Consider the following 21,435-nt stretch of genomic DNA (forward strand, 5'->3'; position numbering starts at 1 on the left):
GGAAGAGATGGTCGAGTGAGGGAACCATGGTTGACAAGAGAGGTTGAATGTCTTGTTAAGAGGAAAAAGGAGACTTATGTAAGGCTGAGGAAACAAGGTTCAGACAGGGCGTTGGAGGGATACAAGATAGCCAGGAGGGAACTGAAGAAAGGAATTAGGAGAGTTAAGAGAGGGCATGAACAATCTTTGGCGGGTAGGATCAAGGAAAACCCCAAGGCCTTTTACACATATGTGAGAAATATGAGAATGACTAGAGCGAGGGTAGGTCCGATCAAGGACAGTAGCGGGAGATTGTGTATTAAGTCTGAAGAGACAGGAGAGGTCTTGAACGAGTACTTTTCTTCTGTATTTACAAATGAGAGGGGACATATTGTTGGAGAGGACAGTGTGAAACAGACTGGTAAGCTTGAGGAAATACTTGTTAGGAAGGAAGATGTGTTGGGCATTTTGAAAAACTTGAGGATAGACAGGTTCCCTGGGTCTGACGGGATATATCCAGGATTCTATGGGAAGCAAGAGATGAAATTGCAGGGCCGTTGGCAATGACCTTTCCGTCCTCACTGCCAACAGGGGTGGTACCAGGGGATTAGAGAGTGGCGAATGTCGTGCCCCTGTTCGAAAAAGGGAATAGGGATAACCCTGGGAATTACAGGCCAGTTAGTCTTACTTCGGTGGTAGGCAAAGTCATGGGAAGGGTACTGAAGGATAGGATTTCTGAGCATCTGGAAAGACACTGCTTGATTAGGGATAGTCAGCACGGATTTGTGAGGGGTAGGTCTTGCCTTACAAGTCTTATTGAATTCTTTGAGGAGGTGACCAAGCATGTGGATGAAGGTAAAGCAGTGGATGTAGTGTACATGGATTTTAGTAATGCATTTGATAAGGTTCCCCATGGTAGGCTTCTGCAGAAAGTAAGGAGGCATGGGATAGTGGGAAATTTGGCCAGTTGGATAACGAACTGGCTAACCGATAGAAGTCAGAGAGTGGTGGTAGATGGCAAATATTCAGCCTGGATCCCAGTTACCAGTGGCGTACTGCAGGGATCAGTTCTGGGTCCTCTGCTGTTTGTGATTTTCATTAATGACTTGGATGAAGGAGTTGAATGGTGGGTCAGTAAATTTGCAGACGATACGAAGATTGGTGGAGTTGTGGATAGTGAGGAGGGCTGTTGTCGGCTGCAAAGAGACATAGATAGGATGCAGAGCTGGACTGAGAAGTGGCAGATGGAGTTTAACCCTGAAAAGTGTGAGGTTGTCCATTTTGGAAGGATAAACATGAATGCGGAATACAGGGTTAACGGTAGAGTTCTTGGCAATGTGGAGGAGCAGAGAGATCTTGGGGTCTATGTTCATACATCTTTGAAAGTTGCCACTCAAGTGGATAGAGCTGCGAAGAAGGCCTATGGTGTGCTAGCGTTCATTAACAGAGGGATTGAATTTAAGAGCCGTTTGGTGATGATGCAGCTGTACAAAACTTTGGTAAGGCCACATTTGGAGTACTGTGTACAGTTCTGGTCGCCTCATTTTAGGAAGGATGTGGAAGCTTTGGAAAAGGTGCAAAGGAGATTTACCAGGATGTTGCCTGGAATGGAGAGTAGGTCTTACGAGGAAAGGTTGAGGGTGCTAGGCCTTTTCTCATTAGAACAGAGAAGGATGAGGGGCGACTTGATAGAAGTTTATAAGATGATCAGGGGAATAGATCGAGTAGACAGTAAGAGACTTTTTCCCCGGGTGGAACAAACCATTACAAGGGGACATAAATTTAAGGTGAATGGTGGAAGATATAGGGGGGATGTCAGAGGTAGGTTCTTTACCCAGAGAGTAGTGGGGGCATGGAATGCACTGCCTGTGGAAGTAGTTGAGTCGTAAACATTAGGGACCTTCAAGCAGCTATTGAATAGGTACATGGATTACGGTAAAATGATATAGTGTAGATTTATTTGTTCCTAAGGGCAGCACGGTAGCATTGTGGATAGCACAATTGCTTCACAGCTCCAGGGTCCCAGGTTCGATTCCGGCTTGGGTCACTGTCTGTGCGGAGTCTGCACATCCTCCCCGTGTCTGCGTGGGTTTCCCCCGGGTGCTCCGGTTTCCTCCCACAGTCCAAAGATGTGCAGGTTAGGTGGATTGGCCATGATAAATTGCCCTTAGTGTCCAAAATTGCCCTTAGTGTTGGGTGGATGTGTTGACTTTGGGTAAGGTGCTCTTTCCAAGAGCCGGTGCAGACTCAATGGGCCGAATGGCCTCCTTCTGCACTGTAAATGCAATGATAATCTATGATTAATCTAGGACAAAGGTTCGGCACAACATCGTGGGCCGAAGGGCCTGTTCTGTGCTGTATTTTTCTATGTTCTATGTTTTATAGGAGAATACGCGAACAAAATTAGCGCAGTAGGCAAATTTTGGTTCAACCCGACCACGCTTAGTACGGACAAGCAGGTTAGGGCAAACAAAGAACAAAGAAATGTACAGCACAGGTACAGGCCCTTCGGCCCACCAAGCCCGTGCCGACCATGCTGCCCGACTAAACTACAATTTTCTGCACTTCCTGGGTCCGTATCCCTCGATTCCCATCCTGTTCATGTATTTGTCAAGATGCCCCTTAAATGTCACTATCGTCCCTGCTTCCACCACCTCCTCCGGTAGCGTGTTCCAGGCACCCACTACCCTCTGTGTAAAACACTTGCCTCGTACATCTACTCTAAACCTTGCCCCTCTCACCTTAAACCTATGCCCCCTAGAAAGAGACCCCTCTACCCTGAGGAAAAGCCTCTGACTATCCACTCTGTCAATGCCCCTCATAATTTTGTAAACCTCTATCAGGTCGCCCCTCAACCTCCATTGTTCCAGTGAGAACAAACCGAGTTTATTCAACCGCTCCTCATACCTAATGCCCTCCATACCAGGCAACATTCTGATGAATCTCTTCTGCACCCTCTCGAAAGCCTCCACATTCTTCTGGTAGTGTGGCGACCAGAATTTAAAACTATACTCCAAGTGTGGCCTAAGTGGTTCTATACAGCTGCAACATGACTTGCCAATTCTTCTACTCAATGCCCCGGCCAATGAAGGCAAGCATGCCGTATGCTTTCTTGACAACCTTCTCCACCTGTGTTGCCCCTTTCAGTGACCTGTGGACCTGTACTCCTAGATCTCTCTGACTTTCAATACTCTTGAGGGTTCTATCATTCACAGTATATTCCCTACCTGCATTAGACCTTCCAAAATGCATTGCCTCACATTTGTCTGGATTAAACTCCATCTGCCATCTCTCCGCCCAAGTCTCCAAACAATCTAAATCCTGCTGTATCCTCTGACAGTGCTCATCGCTATCCGCAATTCCACTAACCTTTGTGTCGTCTGCAAACTTATTAATCAGATCAGTTACATTTTCCTCCAAATCATTTTTATATACTACAAACAGCAAAGGTCCCAGCACTGATCCCTGCGGAACACCACTGGTCACAGCCCTCCAATTAGAAAAGCATCCTTCCATTGCTACTCTCTGCCTTCTATGACCTAGCCAGTTCTGTATCCACCTTGCCAGCTCACCCCTGATTCCGTGTGACTTCACCTTTTGTACAAATCTGAGGGACCTTGTCAAAGGCCTTACTGAAGTCCATATAAACACATCCACTGCCCTACCTGCATCAATCATCTTTGTGACCTCCTCGAAAAACTCTATCAAGTTAGTGAGACACGACCTCCCCTTCACAAAACCATGCTGCCTCTCACTAATACGTCCATTTGCTTACAAATGGGAGTAGATCCTGTCTCAAAGAATTCTCTCCATTAATTTCCCTACCACTGAAGTAAGGCTCACCGGCCTGTCGTTCCCTGGATTATCCTTGCTACCCTTCTTAAACAGAGGAACAACATTGGTTATTCTCCAGTCCTCCGGGACATCACCGGAAGACAGTGAGGATCCAAAGCTTTATGTCAAGGCCTCCGCAATTTCCCCTCCAGCCTCCTTCAGTATTCTGGGGTAGATCCCGTCAGGCCCTGGGGACTTTTCTACCTTAATATTTTTTAAGACGCCCAACCCCTCGTCTATTTGGATCTCAATGTGACCCAGGCTATCTACACACCCTTCTCCAGACTCAACATCTATCAATTCCTTCTCTTTGGTGAATACTGATGCAAAGTATTCATTTAGCACCTCGCCCATTTCCTCTGGCTCCACACATAGATTCCCTTGCCTATCCTTCAGTGGGCCAACCCTTTCCCTGGCTACGCTCTTGCTTTTTATGTATGTGTAAAAAGCCTTGGGATTTTCCTTAACCCTATTTGCCGATGACGTTTCATGACCCCTTCTAGCCCTCCTGACTCATTGCTGTATGCTGTGGACTCTTTAAAACAGGCACTCATAGCAGCCCCCGCACTACAAGTTCCAGACCCGCTTTCCCCTTACGCTATAGAGGTAGCAACCACAGACCGCACCCTTTCGGCCGTGCTCCTCCAGTAACGGCACGACCAGTTAAGGCCCGTAGCTTATGCCTCCAGAATTTTAGATGCTGTGGAGCAGGGATTTTCAGCCTGTGAGAGGCACCTGCTCGCAGTATTTTGGGCAGTTCAGTATTTTTCGTATATTACCGGACTGAACACCATCACAATTCTCACCAAATACATCCCCATCCAACCTTTACTGGACGGACGCCTCAAGGACGGTACAGTAAGCCAGATTAGAGCAGTCAGATGGACCCTTCTCTTGCAGGGACGGGACATCACTGTTAAACGGACAAAGACGCACACCTTTTTAGCCGACAACTTACAGTACCCCGGAACCCCCCATGAATGTGAAATTATCTCTCCACACCACAACACAGGCCCCTTTATTGCTAAAACGCCCCCCAGAAAGATAGGTAGTTCAACCCAAAGCCCCCAGCACACAGGCACGTGTGAGCCCATAAGGATATATGTGGATGGATCTTCCACAGTATTGGATGGGATGCGCATAACAGGTTACGGTATATATGTCGAGGACGCGCAGGGACGCGCCCTAGAAGAAATAGCAATAAAACTGCCAGGACACTTAGGCGCGCAAGCAGCAGAACTTGCGGCCATCGCATATATAGTGGAACACCCAGATTCCTTCTCCAGCCCAGCAGACATATACTCGGACAGCCTCCATGTCTGCAACAGCCTTACGGAATTCCTGCCCCTGTGGAAAGCAAGAGGATTTGTTTCTGCAGATGGTAAACCCCTCCCCTCAGCCCCATTGCTCCGTCACACCTTAGAGAGAGCACAGAACAGGACTTTTGGGATAGTCAAAGTTCGTAGTCACCATCGTTCCTCCCCCCTGGAAATGTAAAAGCCAACGCACTGGCTAAAGCAGGTTCCAGGCATGGATACTTTTGGACACCCCCCGAAAGCGCACCAGTGACCGCAGTTCAGGTCTCACAGACTAGGATTGAGGATCTAGTAGAGGCCCAGAAGCAGGACAGCAATCTCAGGGAGATTGTAAAAGGAAAGTACCCAGCACCCTACGAGAGATTTAAAAATGCTCTGACCACACATGACAGTGTGGTGTTAAAAGACACCCTTTATGTGGTTCCTGAACATGACAGGAATCAACTGATTTGTTTGTTCCATGACGGTCATGGACATCAGGGAATCGATCCCACTACAACCCACCTCAAGCAGCTTTGTTGGGGGCCGATTTTAAAGGACGATGTAAATCACTACATCGAGAATTGTCTTATCTGCGCCCAGAATAATCCGGACAGATATGCCAAAAAGGCTGAGCTTAGTCACACCCGACCCGTTAATGGCCCCTAACCTCCAGATTGATTTTATAGGACCATTGCCACCTTGCAGGAATGGTTATATATATGTACTTGTGGTGCTAGACACGTTTACGAAATGGGTGGAAGCATTCCTAGCCAGAACAATCACTGCAAAAACCACAGCCAAGATTTTGACCCACCACATCTTTACAAGATGGGGACTCCCCCGCAGCATTGAATCCGACCAAGGTTCCCATTTTACGGGACGTGTCATGCAGAACGTCCTCACGATATTTGGCATCACCCAAAAATTCCACATAGCATACCACCCACAGTCGAGTGGTATCGTGGAGCGCATGAATCGGACCCTAAAATCCATCCTCAGAAAAATGGTCCAGCAAAACAACACCACTTGGGACTCAGTCCTTCCTTTTCCTGTTTAGTCTTGACCAGCCCCGAAGTGACGGCCCTCACACACGAGAAAGCAGTAGAGCAATTAGTGGAGAATGTTAAAACGGCTCAGCTAGCAGCCGCAGTGAAATTGGGCACACAAAAAAAACAGAGCTCGGCTTGTTTCAACAAGACAGTGCATGCGACTGAGTACAGTGTAGGACAGCAAGTTATGCTCTCTGTATACAACCCCAGCACATTCCTGTCACCAAAGTACTCGGGTCCGTACTCCATTGCGGACAAAGTAAGCCCTTCCGTATACAAGATAAAGTACCCCAACGGTAAGACTGCGTGGTTCCATATCAACCAGCTGAAGGCATATGGAACACAGTCTAACCACTCACACCATGTCATGCTCGACGCAGCACACCACACCCCGCCCACAGCCAACGTAACCTTACCATCCCCCAACACGTCCAGCCCAGCCACGGACTCGACCTCGACTCCACCCCCGAAATGTACACTCCGCCCCGGAACGCCCACAGACTGCAGCAGCAGAGACAGCGACAGTGACTCGGACGATAGCCATAGCATGCCTCCCTACTATCCCCATGCAACAGGACCCACACCCAGTGACTCCGACTACGATCCGAGTGATCCCTTCATGATCACTTTCCTCAACAAACCCTACCACCGACCACCGACCCACAATGACGACCCCGATTCCGTCCCCACACAACTAGACACCACCTATTGGCACAGAGACAACTCATACAGACTCGTCTGAAACGACGAGAGCAATCTGAAATCCCACCATGCAGCCCTATCAACCTTAATGCATTCAAGAGTTTGGCACCCGGGAGAAGATGACGACCTTGAGTCTGACTCCCAAAACAAGAACCCCTTTGCGACCCTGTTCGCAACCGATAACTGAGGTGTCCAGATGATGGTTTAAAGGAACCGCTTGGGAGAAAAGGTGTCCTTTCTGATGGAACCTGCAGAATGTTGTATTTTGTTTGTACTTTTTGTTAAATGTTGTATGTCAGACAGGAAAAAATATTTCCATGGCCCCACGCCTTTTCGGCCGAAACCTCTGAGGACTTGCCCACAGAGACTTGCTATTGGCCAGACGCTTGTCTGCAGACACTTGTTAAGGTCCCAGACGCCAGTTCAGCGGAACTCATCTGTCGACAGATACCACACGCCCGTTCATAACTGCCCTTCTGGTTCAAGGAAAGAACCACTATGGCAGCCGCCCCACGATGACTACATTTCTTGCCCGTTCTTGTCGGTTGGTCAGGCAGTGGAGAAAGGGCTATGGACCCGCCCTGCCTGGGACCCCCCCCTCTGGTCAACTACGCTCGGGTAGGGGAGACACGGCATTGGTAGCCGTCCTACCCGGGAACTCCATCCAACTCTTACCCGTCGCGGCCCATACGCACCTCATTTTGGAAATTTTAGTTCAAAAAGTTTTGTTTTGTTTCAGGTAACCCTTAGGTTGCCGACCACATGCTATTTACATCCTGAAACATTTGGATGGTAAACCGCACAGTCTGCGAGACAGCTCGCACAGGTCCGTTATTTGAAAGTGTGTCTTGTCCTGAAGTTCAGTTTTTGAAAAAAAAATGAGGGAGTCACACATCGTGACCAATTATAAAGGGAGTAATTGGCACTAATGGACAGACAGACTATCGTATGAGATGTTAAAGCAAGATAGTTACAGACACTATGCTTGATTTCCACAGAACTCCAGAAACTCCAGGACCGGAGAAGAGAGGAGAAGAGAAGAGAAGAGAAGAAAAGGGAAAGAAGAAGCACCATGAGGACTTCCTTCGGATGGTTCATCATCACATTGGACATTTGGTTGCGCGTGAACGCGAACCCCATGACCTCAAGCCCCCCAGCCACTTCCCCACAGTACCCAGAGCCCAGTCACCAGCGACATCGCACCATCTTGGTGCGACACATTTATAACCTGGTACTCCCTGTCCTACGTAATAGAATCCTTGTTGGTATTGGTGATACTCTGCTGCATCGTGCAGACTATGCGTCTAAGAAAATGGAGAAGGAGAGCCTACCGCGCTCGCACCCCGGTATATAGGATCAGATCCCCGATCTTCGGATACGACCAGACCCCCGACCCCCGCGATCTATAATAAAGAGCATTCATTTGCGTTTTGATTGCAAATAAAGAAATGTAAAGAAATGTTCATGAGCAATTGTACGATCCTGAGCTTGTCTGCCAAGCCAGGAAAAATGTCTATAAACTGCTATGATTTTGTTTATGGTTGAGGAAGTTAGAGCGATGAAATGTTTAAGTGAGAGTAGGGTATTAAGGATAGTTAGAGATTCCCAATTTTTTGTTTTGTAATGCATGTCCCTGTTTGACATAGTGCCCCTTAGAATTGTCAGTTAAAATTTTTTTTGCATAGTTATGGTCAGTGTAGAGGCTATGAAAGACGTGCTCCCCAGGTCAGGGAATGGAAAGCAACGTAGTTATGTGATCCTTCACGCTTCGCGTTAGGATCACAAGGAGGGAGTGTAGCCGCCTAAATTGGCCAACTCCCGATTTAAAATGGTGAACGGCAAAGGCTGATGGGAAAGTCAGCCAACATAGACAGAATCCAGAAGCTGCAGGTTTGCTGTGTATTTACCTCTGCAAAGGCCAGACAACATCGATACCAGCGACCATCAGCATAACAAAGTAACAGCCATCTGCATACTGATGAGCAATCCCTGGGAACAATAAGTAACATTTTGGACACACAAAGCAAAGCCAGACTCCTCGGCGCCAGCAGGAGCCAACACAAAGGAGGTGAACGAGCACCTAAAGACCGCCCATCGATCAGGGAACCGCTCCAGTATTGGAGAAATCGAACAAAGCGATTGGGGCTTCCCCGCAAGGCGGGAAGCCCCTGGGGACTATAAGAGTTAAGCCCCAAGTTCAAATTGCTCTCTTCAGCTCTCTTCACCTCTGCGTCCTGCCCGGGTCACCCAGCAACACAAACCAACATTGACCGTGACCGGTGCAATGACCCCCGACGAAGTAAGTCTTAATTCAATGCTCGCTATTGGATAGGCGCTCTTAGCTACCAATCCGTACCAACTTTGAATCCCGCAGACTCAGAACCCGAATGAAAGGCCATTTGTTCCCCTGACCTGGTGGGCCAGTCCGAAGTTAAGAATAGGCCTGTTAGTTATAGAAGTAGCTTAGACGTAGAATTTGTGCATGAGTAGCGATTACTGTGTATAATAAATGTGCTTTGATTTGAATCTTACTAATCGGTGTACTGGGTTATTGATCATTACTCGGACTTGAACCTCGTGGCGGTATCATAAGGATACCTGGCGACTCGAGAACAAAGGTAATAAAACAGAGCAATTGAACCAAAGAGTAAGTTAGCAACAGCGTCTGCTGTGGACCAGTTGTGACGATATGCGAATTGCAGTGGATCAAGGCGTTCTGGGAGTATGGAGGTGATGCACTTCATGATTAACCTCTCGAAGCACTTCTTATGACTGAAGTCAGGGCCACCGGACGGTAGTCGTTGAGGCACCTTGCCTTGTTCTTCTTTGGCACCGGTATGATGGTGGTCTTCTTGAAGCAGGTGGGGACCTCGGAGTGAGGTAGGGACAGGTTAAAGATGTCCGCGAACACCTCTACCAGCTGGTGCGCGCAGGCTCTGAGTGCACAACCAGGGATCCCGTCCGGGCCCATCGCCTTCCGAGGGTTCATTTTCAGGAAGGCCGATCTGACTTCGGAACCTGTGATGGTGGGTATAGGTGAGTTATGGGCTGCTGGGGCACTCAACGGCGGATTGTTGGTTACCTGCTCGAACCGAGCACAGAATGCATTGAGTTCATCGGGAAGGGGTGCGCTGCTGCCGGAGATACTGCTCAGCTTCGCTTTGTAGCCCGTTATCTTGTTTAGTCCTTGCCACAATCGCGGAGAGCCTGTCTGTGACTCTAGCTTGGTTTGATATTCTCTCTTGGCATCTCGGATGGCTTTGCAGAGATCGTACGTGGATTTTTTGTATAGGTCAGGGTCGGCTGACTTGAGCGCCTAAGATCTGTCCTTCAGTAGGGAGTCAATCTTGAGATTGAGCCATGGTTTCCGGTTGGGGAACATACGTACTGCTCTCTTTGGCACTCAGTCGTCTACACATTTGCTGATGAAGTCTGTGACGGTGCACAGTCATTCAGTCACAGAGTTTTTAAATATGGACCAGTCCACTGTCTCTAAGCAGTCACGTAAGAGCTCTTCTGTCTCCTCGGACCAGCACTGCACGACCTTCTGAGCTGGATTCTCCCGCTTGAGTTTCTGCTTGTATGCCGAGAGAAGGAGCACCGTCTTATGGTCTGATTTCCCAAAGTGCGGTCGGGGGATGGAACGGTAGGCTCTTGATTTATGAGTAGCAGTGGTCAAGAGTGTTGTCGCCCCTGGTGGGACAGGAGGGGCAATGTACAAGATACTGCGAGGTATTGCCTGGTGAAACATACAAGATACTGCGAGGCCTGGATAGAGTGGACGTGGAGAGGATGTTTCCACTTGTAGGAAAAACTAGAACCAGAGGACACCATCTCAGATTAAAGGGACGATCCTTTAAAACAGCGATGAGGAGGAATTTCTTCAGCCAGAGGGTGGTGAATCTGTGGAACTCTTTGCCGCAGAAGGCTGTGGAGGCCAAATCACTGAGTGCCTTTAAGACAGAGATGGATAGGTTTTTGGTTAATAAGGAGATCAGGGGTTATGAGGAGAAGGCAGGAGAATGGGGATGAGAAAATATCAGCCATGATTGAATGGAGGAGCAGACTCGATGGGCCAAGTGGTCTAATTCTGCTCCTATGTCTTATGGTCTTATGGTCTTATGGGTGCGATTCAAAGGAAAAAAATCTATGCCTGGTTTTGGGTGCAATTGGCGGAGTGTTTCTCAGCAGCTGCAGTGTCGAGAAACACCCCGCTGTTCAACGACACACTGCCGATATTTTGGCCTCGGAACATTTCTCTCCGCCGAGACCACACTTTCTTTTTTATAAATTTAGAGTACCCAATTTTTTTTTCCAATTAAGGGGCAATTTAGCGTGGCCGGTCCACCTATCATGTGGGGGTGAAACCCACACAGACACGGGGAGAATGTGCAAACTCCACACGGACCAGGGCCGGGATTCGAACCCGTGTCCTGAGTGCCGTTGTCGCAGTGCTAACCACCGCCACGTGCCACCTTTGCCGAGACCACACTTGAGTTATTTCCTGCTGGTGCTTGCAGATTGGGTGCCATTTTGTTTGGCTGGCCCGATCCTCTCCCCCCCCCCCCCCCATCCCTTCAGCTCCCGCCTGATTTTTGCCCCCTCTTCCCCCCCCACCAACCTGGGGGAGGCCCCCGGGAATACCCCTTCACCACCCCCTCTACCTGGTAAGGCCCCCTGGCCTGATTCCTGGCAGTGCCAACCTGGCACTCAGGAACCCTGACACCCTAGCAGTGACCCTGCCAACCTAGCAGTGTCAAGGTACCCAGTTGTCAGAGGGCCTGCCAGGGTGCTGCCCTGCTGTGCCCCTGACCAACTAGGTGTCTCTAATGGCCTGAGAGACCCCCCCAGATGCCATTATGATTCGTCCACGTTTATGGAAGCTAGTACTAAACGGCACGTGGCAAGGTCTCCCAGGCGCAGCCATTAGTTCCTGGGCACCGTAAGAAACCAATGAATGCATATTTAATTGAGCCTAATGGCTCATTTAAATACGTAGATCTGGGTCACGCTCAGTGAGTTCGAGATCCAGATCGCAACGTCTCATGAAATTCAACAGCCTCATCCTGACACCGGTATGAGGAGGCCGCTGGATTGCGCCCATTATCCCCAATTCAAATGCTGTGTTGATGAAACCTCCACTTGTTTATTTCTTCCTGTTGTCGGCACTGTTACCCACTCTAATGCATTTGAAATATCTTTGCCTATGTTTTCCACACATTCCGTTTCCTGGCTGCACAAGAATCAGATTCAGACTTGTACTCATGCACTCAGCCCTCCCAGATCCTAACACATTTTTCTGAATCGGGGCTGGTTATTTTTGAAGGACAGGGTACAGGTAGTATCCCCACCAGAGAGAGCCTGCCAAGGTCAAAGCAAAAAGATGGAGAAGGACACTCAAAATGGAGGGATCCAGTTAAAGGGCCAGAAGTGCCTTGAATAGATGAGGAAGAATTTTAGTCTAAGTCTCAGACTGAGCCAAAACCCAAACAAGGTATTATTTTGGTGCCAGAGGAGAGTGATGATGCCTACTCCCAGGCCTTGTACTGCTAATTAGGCTTCAGAAGGCTTTCTGTAACTACCCATGAATACCACCACCATCCTAGTAATTTAACTCTGGAGTTAATTTAGCAGTGGTGGGCAGAATGGAGATCAGCGAGGTTGCAGCGCCCTGCCTAAACATTGTCATTTGTTTGTAGTTTTGGGGAGGATGGTCTACTTCCTTAGAGCAGAAAAAACAGGACTTTGAGTTTGACAGTGATCGGGTACCCATCAAAAATTGATGCTTTTTTAAACTACTATATCGCTGGGTGGTAGAATGGAGGAATTTTCTGCTCCTAATGTCTGATGTGACCAACGGGTCGATGTGATGTGTCCAGTGTGCGGGTGAAAAGAGTTAATGCTTCCTGCTTTTGTGTGTTAGTTTGCTTCTCAATTTCATCCTAAAACGCTGACTAGAAGCAATGTGAGAAACAGAGAAAAATGTGAGGCTCTCTTTGTCAAATACACAGCCCCTCCAGAGGCAAGCCCTTGGCTGTGCCTCTTCTTGATTACACATGGAAACTTTGTCTCTCACAGCCATAAGCTAAGGCTTCAGAGGAACTCGGAGATGGTTTGGCCACGAGTCATGCAGTGTGCAGGGCCGATGCCATGTGAAACACCGTGGTACTCATTAACCAAGCCCACAGCTATAGGAGAATAGCTCCACTGCCTTGTAAATACCTAGGGAGAGTTGAAAGGTAAGGGAGCAAACTGGCCAAAAAAATCTGGAGTGGAGCTCAAAGGCAGAATGATGTCTAAATATGTAACAAAGCCGGTGCCAAACCTAGCATTTTGCATTTCTTTGAACTGGAGCAATCGAAAGGGGAAGCCTGACACTCGGACAGCCTAGGGTCCATATAATGTTTGGCAAGACCTGAGAGGGCATTCTAGTTTTCATGAAGAGTGTTAACACAACACAGAAGACAACAGTCAAGAGTAAGAAGTCCAAATTCATTGGCATAGAGAAAAAATGCTATGGGCTGTTTTGATGGTGGGAGGGACCATTGTGTCCCACTGGTCAGCAATCACCCACACCAAGTCTAGCAGCCCCCCACTAGTGAGATGCTGACCAACTATAATCCATCTGGAGACTAGACCAGGTAAAGAAGGCAGATTTCCTTTCGTAAAATATATTAGTGAACCAGAGGTTTTTCATGGTCATCATTAGTCTTTTATGGTCATCATTCGACTTTTATTGCCAGATTTTTATTGAATTCAAATGTCACTATCTGCCATGGTGGGATTTGAACCAGAATCCCCAGAGCATTACGCTGGGTCTCTGGATTACTGGTCCAGTGGCAATACCACTATGCTACTACCTCTCTTACTGAACCCTTCTGTGGGCTTGGGTCTTGCCAATTGTTGACCTTCTTTCTGGTTGCCAAGAAATTAGGTTCCCCTCTTCCAGGCTGCAGACAATGAGAATTTGAATTTTACTTTGTTGAAGCTGATGTTTTTGTGAGGCACAATGTTACAGTAACTAACTTTCTGCTAGTGCAGCAAACAGAATCCATCCTCCCCTCCCATGCCTGCTGGATGGTCTCCATACAGAGAGTACTCAAAGAACTGTGGGCTGCCATGATTGTTTACTGATGTTTACCACTTCCAGGGGTAGAATGGACTCTGCAGCATGAGCAGGTAGGTCTGATCCCAGATCTTGGGGTAGGGGGCATGGTGAGAAAGGGATCCAGTCCTCGACCTCTGAGTTTGGCATTTGGGGAAGCATTCCTCTTCCTCCTGGTCCACAAGGAGTAAAGGCACTAAGCCTCTCCCAAAAGCTGACCCTACCTCCTTTCAGGTTTTCTGGGTTTCCCAAGGCCAGTAAAAACAACATTTAAATCTGCAAATCTACTTAAATCAGAGACTGTCAACCTCATCAAATATTTGAAATACCGACCTACCTGGTTAGCTTCCAGTCCCTTGTGCTTCCTCCAATAAGCCCAGAAGTGGGCAGGTTGGAACTTTTTTGAGATCAAGTTTGAAATCTGTTTCAAATTTTTAACACCTGATCCAACTCCAACCCACCCATATTTGGGGGTTAACATTCACCCAAATTACTTTGTTCAGAAGTTGAAGATTTGATACAGTAGTAGACATATTTAGATTTGCCTTGTATGGAGACTGCATGCCACCAAACCTCTCTTAGAGATATTATTACTTTTATATAATTAATTAACAAGCAACATATGGCACTTTCCATTTCTAATTATGTAAATACTTTTTACGGGCAGACCTTTTCTGGCCTTCTTGTGAACTTGCCAAGTATTTCAAATTGGCTGAGCTGGCTTCAATACTTAAGTATCCCGAGGTACAGCTTTGCGGTAAGTTATTGATTATTTTCATGTCATGTTAAAAAACTGTTTATTTAATTCCAAAATAGTTGGGGTACAGAGGATAGCTAATTGGCATTTCTACCATTAGGTGGCATGGTAGCACAGTGGTTAGCACTGTTGCTTCACAGCTCCAGGGTCCCAGGTTCGATTCCTGGCTTGCACATTCTCCCTGTGTCTGCGTGGGTTTCCTCCGGGTGCACCGGTTTCCTCCCACAAGTCCGAAAGACGTGCTGTTGGGTTAGGTAATTTGGATGCAAGCTCCATGTGATTAATGTTGCTATGGAGATGGGCTTTGGCCGGGGAAGAGTTCACAGCAAAACAGGAGTTTAGGAAATTCTGTAAGTCTATTGCACAGGAATTGATGGTCTCTTTATTTGTCCTTATCCCAAGGATGTCATCATCCCATATTTACCCAGAGAGTAGTGGGGGCATGGAATGCACTGCCTGTGGAAGTAGTTGAGTCGGAAACATTAGGGACCTTCAACCGGCTATTAGATAGGTACATGGATTACAGTAGAATGATGGGGTGTAGATTAATTTGTTCTTAATCTAGGACAAAAGTTTGGCACAACATTGTGGCCCGAAGGGCCTGTTCTGTGCTGTATTTTTCTATGTTCTAAACAGAACAGTTTTGTGTTTTATTTCCACAATATAGGTTTAAAAAAAAAGAAACCTCACAAGCCAGCATCTTTTAATTTACATTGGGATAGTGGGAACACTGTTTGTAGGGAGGTGGCAGATAAGAAGAACATGGGTAGCATGTGTACACCTGTTAGACCTGCAGCTGAACATGTAGGCATAATTTAGTGTTATGCTTTGTTAAACATGTGCTTGGGGTAGAAAATTGATCCTATAACATTATAACCGTATATCTGACTCATGTTCTTGTCCATCAATGCTCCAACTAGAAATTCAGCCTCCTAAAATGACTCATCACAAATACTGCTTTCCACCAAAGATCACTTCACTGTAACACTTTCAATTCATCAATAACAAATAGCATATGTCCTGCATATTTTAATAAGCAGCAAATAAAGCAACAACTGCAATATGCAGTTCGAAATCACCATTAATGTAATAATGCAGTTCAAGATGCTTCACAGGAAAATAACCTTAAATTACATTGAGCCAAAGAAGGAGACATTAATTAGGCTTGGCCTGAAAGATAGAATTTTGGAAGCATTTTCAAGGCGATTGAGAGGTTTATTGGGGGAATTGGAGCATGTGAAGCCAAGATGAAGGCACAGCTACCAATAGTGGCAAAACTGGAGAATGCACAAGAGTCTAGAGTTAGAGGAATGCAAAATGCTCAAGAGGGTTTTAGGGAGAAGAAGCCATGGATAGATTTGAACACAAGTTGAGAAGTTTAAAATTGAGTTATTGGTGGACCCGCAGCCAGTGTAAGTCAGTGAGCACAGAGGTGATGGGTGCATGGTGCAAGAGCTATAGATGAGGTTAGTTTATGAATGGTGGAAGCTGGCCGAAAGACTATTAGAAGTAGGTGATCTTTGTGATGGAGAGTATGAGATTAGAAGTTCAACTCAGGATGTTGACGCTGTTAAATGTTTGGTTCAGTCTGAAACAGTAACCAAGGAGGGATGGATAGGGAAATAAAAATTTAGTGGGGACTGAAGACTAGGCTGTCTTTCCTGTGTCTAATGGTTAAAAATTGTAACTCATAGGGCAGCACGGTGGCGTAGTGGTAGCACTGCAGTCTCATGGTGCCGAGGTCCCAGGTTCGATCCCGGCTCTGGGTCACTGTCTGTGTGGAGTTTGCACATTCTCCCAGTGTTTGCGTGGGTTTCGTCCCCACACCCAAAGATGTGCAGGGTAGGTGGATTGGCCATGCTAAATTGCCCCTTAATTGGAAAAAATTAATTGGGTACTCTAAATTTATAAAAAAGAAAAAAAAAATTGTAACTCATGTCAGATAAGCAATCCAACAACATAGATTTATGCTTCATCTGTATTTACATGGAATCAAACATGCCTCTTGATGATAAGTTTAAGTAACTCTTAAATTTTTTTAAGGCACTGCAAGTGAATGAATTCAGAAATCTGTACTTCTGTGATGACAAACAAAGGAATGACACAACATTATCACAAATAGTAGCCAATTGCTCGGGGAGCATGTCACCAAGTAAAGGAATGTAAGTTTCATTAGTCATGTGTCTAGAAGAGAATGCTTAAAATTATTATCTGTGCTAGAAATGGCTGATTATTTTTTTTTAAATAGTTACAAGTGTTGCTTCAACATTCTTTGAGCTTTTGGTTTTCTTAAGATCCTATAAAACTTCATATGTAGATGGGCATTTCAATAGGAAGATTGAAAAACATGCAATTTTCCCACATCTTAACCATAACATTTATGTATGGTATGGCTTCAGACACTGCTTTATCCAAACCTTTCAAAAGAATTGTCGATTACACCAATATTAAGGCAACGATTCAACGGCCTTGTTGTGCCTGACTTGGTGTTGCGACGAGGTCACTGATTCTCGAGAGAGAGAAAAGGCGGCATGGTGGCGAAGTAGTTAGCACTTCTGTCTCACAGCATCGTTGACCTCGCCCGGGGTCACTGTCCGTGTGGAGTTTTCACATTCTCACCGTGTCTGCGTGGGTCTCACCCCAACCACACAAAGATGTGCAGGGTAGGTGGACCCTTAATTGGGAACATTTTTTGAAAAAAGAATCTCAAGAGAGGCCTCTCACAAGATTTAACGGAATCTCATGAGACGTCACAATCGAGTTCTTGCTCTCACTGGGCCTAAAGAATCATTTAAATATGCATTCGCCAGATTGAACTGGGCCCTAGGATTCACCATTTGCTGCTGGGAGACCTCACCAGAGTGCCATTTAGCACTGGTTGTAATGGCACCTCATGTTAGATGTTTAGCTGCTGTTGTGTAAAGAGTCAAAAGCTCTGCTCCTTTTCACAAACATCTTTATTTTACTTTAACAGACTCTGCACAACACTCTATAATCACATCACCTGACACAAAAGCCACCTGAAGCCCCTTTACATATCAGTGTCAATTATTGGATACTTAACATAAATGAGACAACTAATTTGAATGTGTCTTAACCCATTACTTAACACCTCATGGGGTTTCCCAGGCATTAGACACCCGGATGGTTGGGCATTGCGAAGTGGTACCCTGGCACTCCTGCTACCTGGATACCTCGACACTGCCACCTGCTCACCTTGGCAGTGTCACCCTGGCACTGCCAGGCTGACAGTGCCAAGATGCCTCGGTGCAAGGTTGGCACTGCCATGGGTTGGGGCCTGAGGGGGCAATGCCCATGAAAGTGGGGGAGTAGGGGGGTACGAAGGGGCCTCATAAACGGTGAAGGGTGGTGTTCTAAAGGAGGGTCTGAAGAAACGCTCCCAGCATGTCAAAATGAAAGATTGGTGAAATTAAGGTAAAAGTCTTTCCTTTAATGTGGTGGAAACATTTGAAGTGTTTTTTTTCACAGTCAATTTCATTTCTGTTTAACTTATTCAAGCCTCTGCAAATTTCGAAAATTAAAAGCTTTGAAGTGGAATTTAATTCTGCAAAGTGTGAGGTGATACGCATTGGAAGGAGAAATTTGACAAGGAAGTATTCAATCAAAGGCATGACACTGGGAAGCCACAAGTAACAAAGGGACCTTGGCATGTTAGTCCAAATATCTCTGAAGGCAGGAGGGCAGATTAATAGGGTGGTGAAAAAGGCATATGGACACTTGCCTTTATCAATCGAGGCATAGATTACAAAAACAGGGAGGTCATGTTGGAGTTGTATTGAACTTTGGTAAGGCCACAACTAGAGTCTGCGTGCAATTCTGGTCGCCACACATGTGATTGCACTGAAGCGGGTGCTGAGGAGATTCACCAGGATATTGCCTGGGATGGATCATTTAAGTTATGAAGAGAGGTTGGATTGTTTTCGCTGGAGCAGAGAAGACTGAGGGATGACCTGATAGAGGTGTACAAAATTATGGCATAGACATGGTGATAGGGAGCAGCTGTTCCCTTAGCTGATGAAAGTCAGTTACAAGGGGACACAAGTTCAAGGTGAGGGGCAGGCGTTTTAGGGGGGACGTGAGGAAAAGCTTTTTTACCCAAAGGATGATGATAGTCTGGAATGCACTGCCTGGGAGGATGGCAGTGGCGAGTTGCCTCACATCCTTTTAAAAAAATATATGGATGAGCATTTGGCACGTCATAATATTCAAGGCTATGAGGCAAGTGCTGGCAAATGGGATTAGGTAGGTAGGTCAGGTATTTTTCATGTGTTGTTGCAGGTTCGACAGGCCGGCGTGCCTCTTCTGCTCTGTATTTTCTGTGATCACCCGCCAACCCGGAACATTTGTATTTGTTTCTTGAAAGGGTCAATTTTACAAGGCTGGCTTCACAGGTGAGAGCCTTTCTCAATAGTCACATGGCTAAGAGAATCATCTGTGGAGTTGGGCAACACCTGATTTATGATTCATTTTGATTTTGCAGTAATTACATTTCAGCTTTGCAAAATTTACTACTACTTGTTCACTGTTTAAGATATGATTTGTACTTTTACAGTGCATCTTAAACTGAATTTTGTTTTTCTTTTAGATGTTACGGTGAAGAATACTTGTGTGGGCAAGGAAGCGGATTTGGTTTGTGGGCTATATGGGGGAATATTATTGTACTTGCTTGCATGACAATAACCTTTCTGACCATAGCATATGGCAATCTTAGGTTTATGAGGAAATTTACATAATGCTTCCAAAAATGAGAATGACTATATGTTATGCTTGAGATCTACAAGAGCTATTCAATGCATAATTATAATTGGGACAAGGTGTCAGACTTGGTTCATGAGAGACACCCTCACTTGTGAGTCTGAAGATTGTGCATTACAGACCCTCTCCAGAGACTTCAGCTCATTGACTAGGATGATAATTCAGTACTGAGGGAGTGCTTCACTGTCAGGAGGTGTTGCCTTTCAGATTAAATACTTGATCGATGTCCTAATTTCCCTCTCGAGTGGATGTGAAAGACCCCATGGCACTATTTGAAGAAGAACAAAGGAGTTGGCCTAATCAACATTTATCTTTAGCCAATACAACTGAAAGAAATTATCTAATAATTTATTTCATTGCTGTTTGTGGGTTCTTGTTGTGCACACTTTGGTTGCTGGGTTTTCCTATGTTACATCAGTGACAACATCTGAAAAGTACTTAACTGACTGTTTGCACTTTGTGATGTCACGAAGATGCTGTATAGACCCAAGTTTATTTCGGATTTATCTTTCTGCAAGTGAAGAAAAATATCAAAGATTCTGGTGTTTTTGTCTATTAAACTTTTATAACTGTGATGAAATGTTGTGTGCAAGATTGTATTAGAAATATTAAATTTAGAAGAAACAGTTGGAGGCTTTTTCCAGGGAAGAAATGACAATTACAAGGGGGCACAAGTTCAAGGTGAGGGGGGGAAAGATTCAGTGGAGATATGCGGGGAAGTTTTTATACACAGAGGGTACTGGTAGCCGCGGAATACACTGCCAAGTGAGGTGGTTGAGGCAGATACGTTAGCGACCTTTAAGACTTATCTGGATAGACACATGAACAGACGGGGTATATAAGGATACAGGCGCTTGGCCGAGACAAGACACGTGATCGGCGCATGCTTGGAGGGCCGAAGGGTCTGTTCCTGTGTTGTACTGTTCTTTGTATTCTGTACCTTAGAATGAATGCTGTGTTGCATGAGCACTTGAGTGGTTATCTTTGTTCCTCAATTAAAATTGCTTGGATTAAACAGATTTAAGAATGTTTTGGTGTGAACTAGATATAATTTTGGAGGTATAATCCCAGGAATGACATTGTTTGTGTGGAGCACATATTAAAAATGTATGTGTCTGCCAGCCATATTTTCCTGAACAAGTCTCTCCTCTAGAACATAGAACATACAGTGCAGAAGGAGGCCATTCGGCCCATCGAGTCTGCACCAACCCACTTAAGCCCTCACTTCCACCCTATCCCCGTAACCCAATAACCCCTCCTATCCTTTTTGGTCACTAAGGGCAATTTATCATGGCCAATCCACCTAACCTGCACGTCTTTGAACTGTGGGAGGAAACCGGAGCACCCAGAGGAAACCCACGTAGACACAGGGAGAACGTGTAGTCTCCTCACAGACAGTGACCCAGCGGAGAATCGAACCTGGGACCCTGGCGCTGTGAAGCCACCGTGCTATCCACTTGTGCTACCGTGCTTCCCCAAATGCATGTTTGTAAAATTGTTTTAATAGGAACATAGGAATTAGGAGCAGAAGTCGGCAATTCAGCCCTTCGAACCTGTTCCGCCATTCAATCAGATTATGGCTGATCTCTTCCTGGTCTCAAGTCCACCTCCATGCCTGTTCCCCATATCCATTTAACCCATTTTTAAAATCAGAAATATATCTATCTCCTTCTTGAAACTATTTCATGATTCAGACTCCACCGCACTTTGGGAAGCGAGTTCCAAAAATACACCACCCTCTGCGAGAAGTAGTTCCTCCTTACCTCAGTTTTAAATCTATCGCCTCTCAACCTATATCTGTGACCTCTTGTTCTAGATTGCCCCACAAGGAGGAACATTTGGTCTCTGTTTACTTTATCAATCTCTCTTAGTATTTTATATACCTCGATCAGATCCCCTCTCATTCTTCTAAACATGATGTGGAGATGTCGGCGT

At 46.1% G+C, this 21,435-nt stretch overlaps 1 protein-coding gene across 1 annotated transcript in view; it reads left to right on the forward strand.

Moving 5' to 3' along the window:
• The window catches only part of LOC140392282 (broad substrate specificity ATP-binding cassette transporter ABCG2-like), a 336,441-nt gene extending 316,825 nt beyond the window's left edge, over window positions 1-19,616 (forward strand). Inside the window, exons 12-14 of the mRNA XM_072477599.1 lie at window positions 14,635-14,724; window positions 16,768-16,886; window positions 19,331-19,616. Coding sequence (XP_072333700.1) covers window positions 14,635-14,724; window positions 16,768-16,886; window positions 19,331-19,478 — 357 coding nt within the window. The 3' untranslated portion in view covers window positions 19,479-19,616. The remainder of the gene's footprint in view (window positions 1-14,634; window positions 14,725-16,767; window positions 16,887-19,330) is intronic.
• The last annotated feature ends 1,819 nt before the right edge of the window (window positions 19,617-21,435 follow it).

The sequence above is a fragment of the Scyliorhinus torazame genome, chromosome 16, assembly GCF_047496885.1.
Source record: "Scyliorhinus torazame isolate Kashiwa2021f chromosome 16, sScyTor2.1, whole genome shotgun sequence".
NCBI classification, from domain to species: Eukaryota; Metazoa; Chordata; class Chondrichthyes; order Carcharhiniformes; family Scyliorhinidae; genus Scyliorhinus; species Scyliorhinus torazame.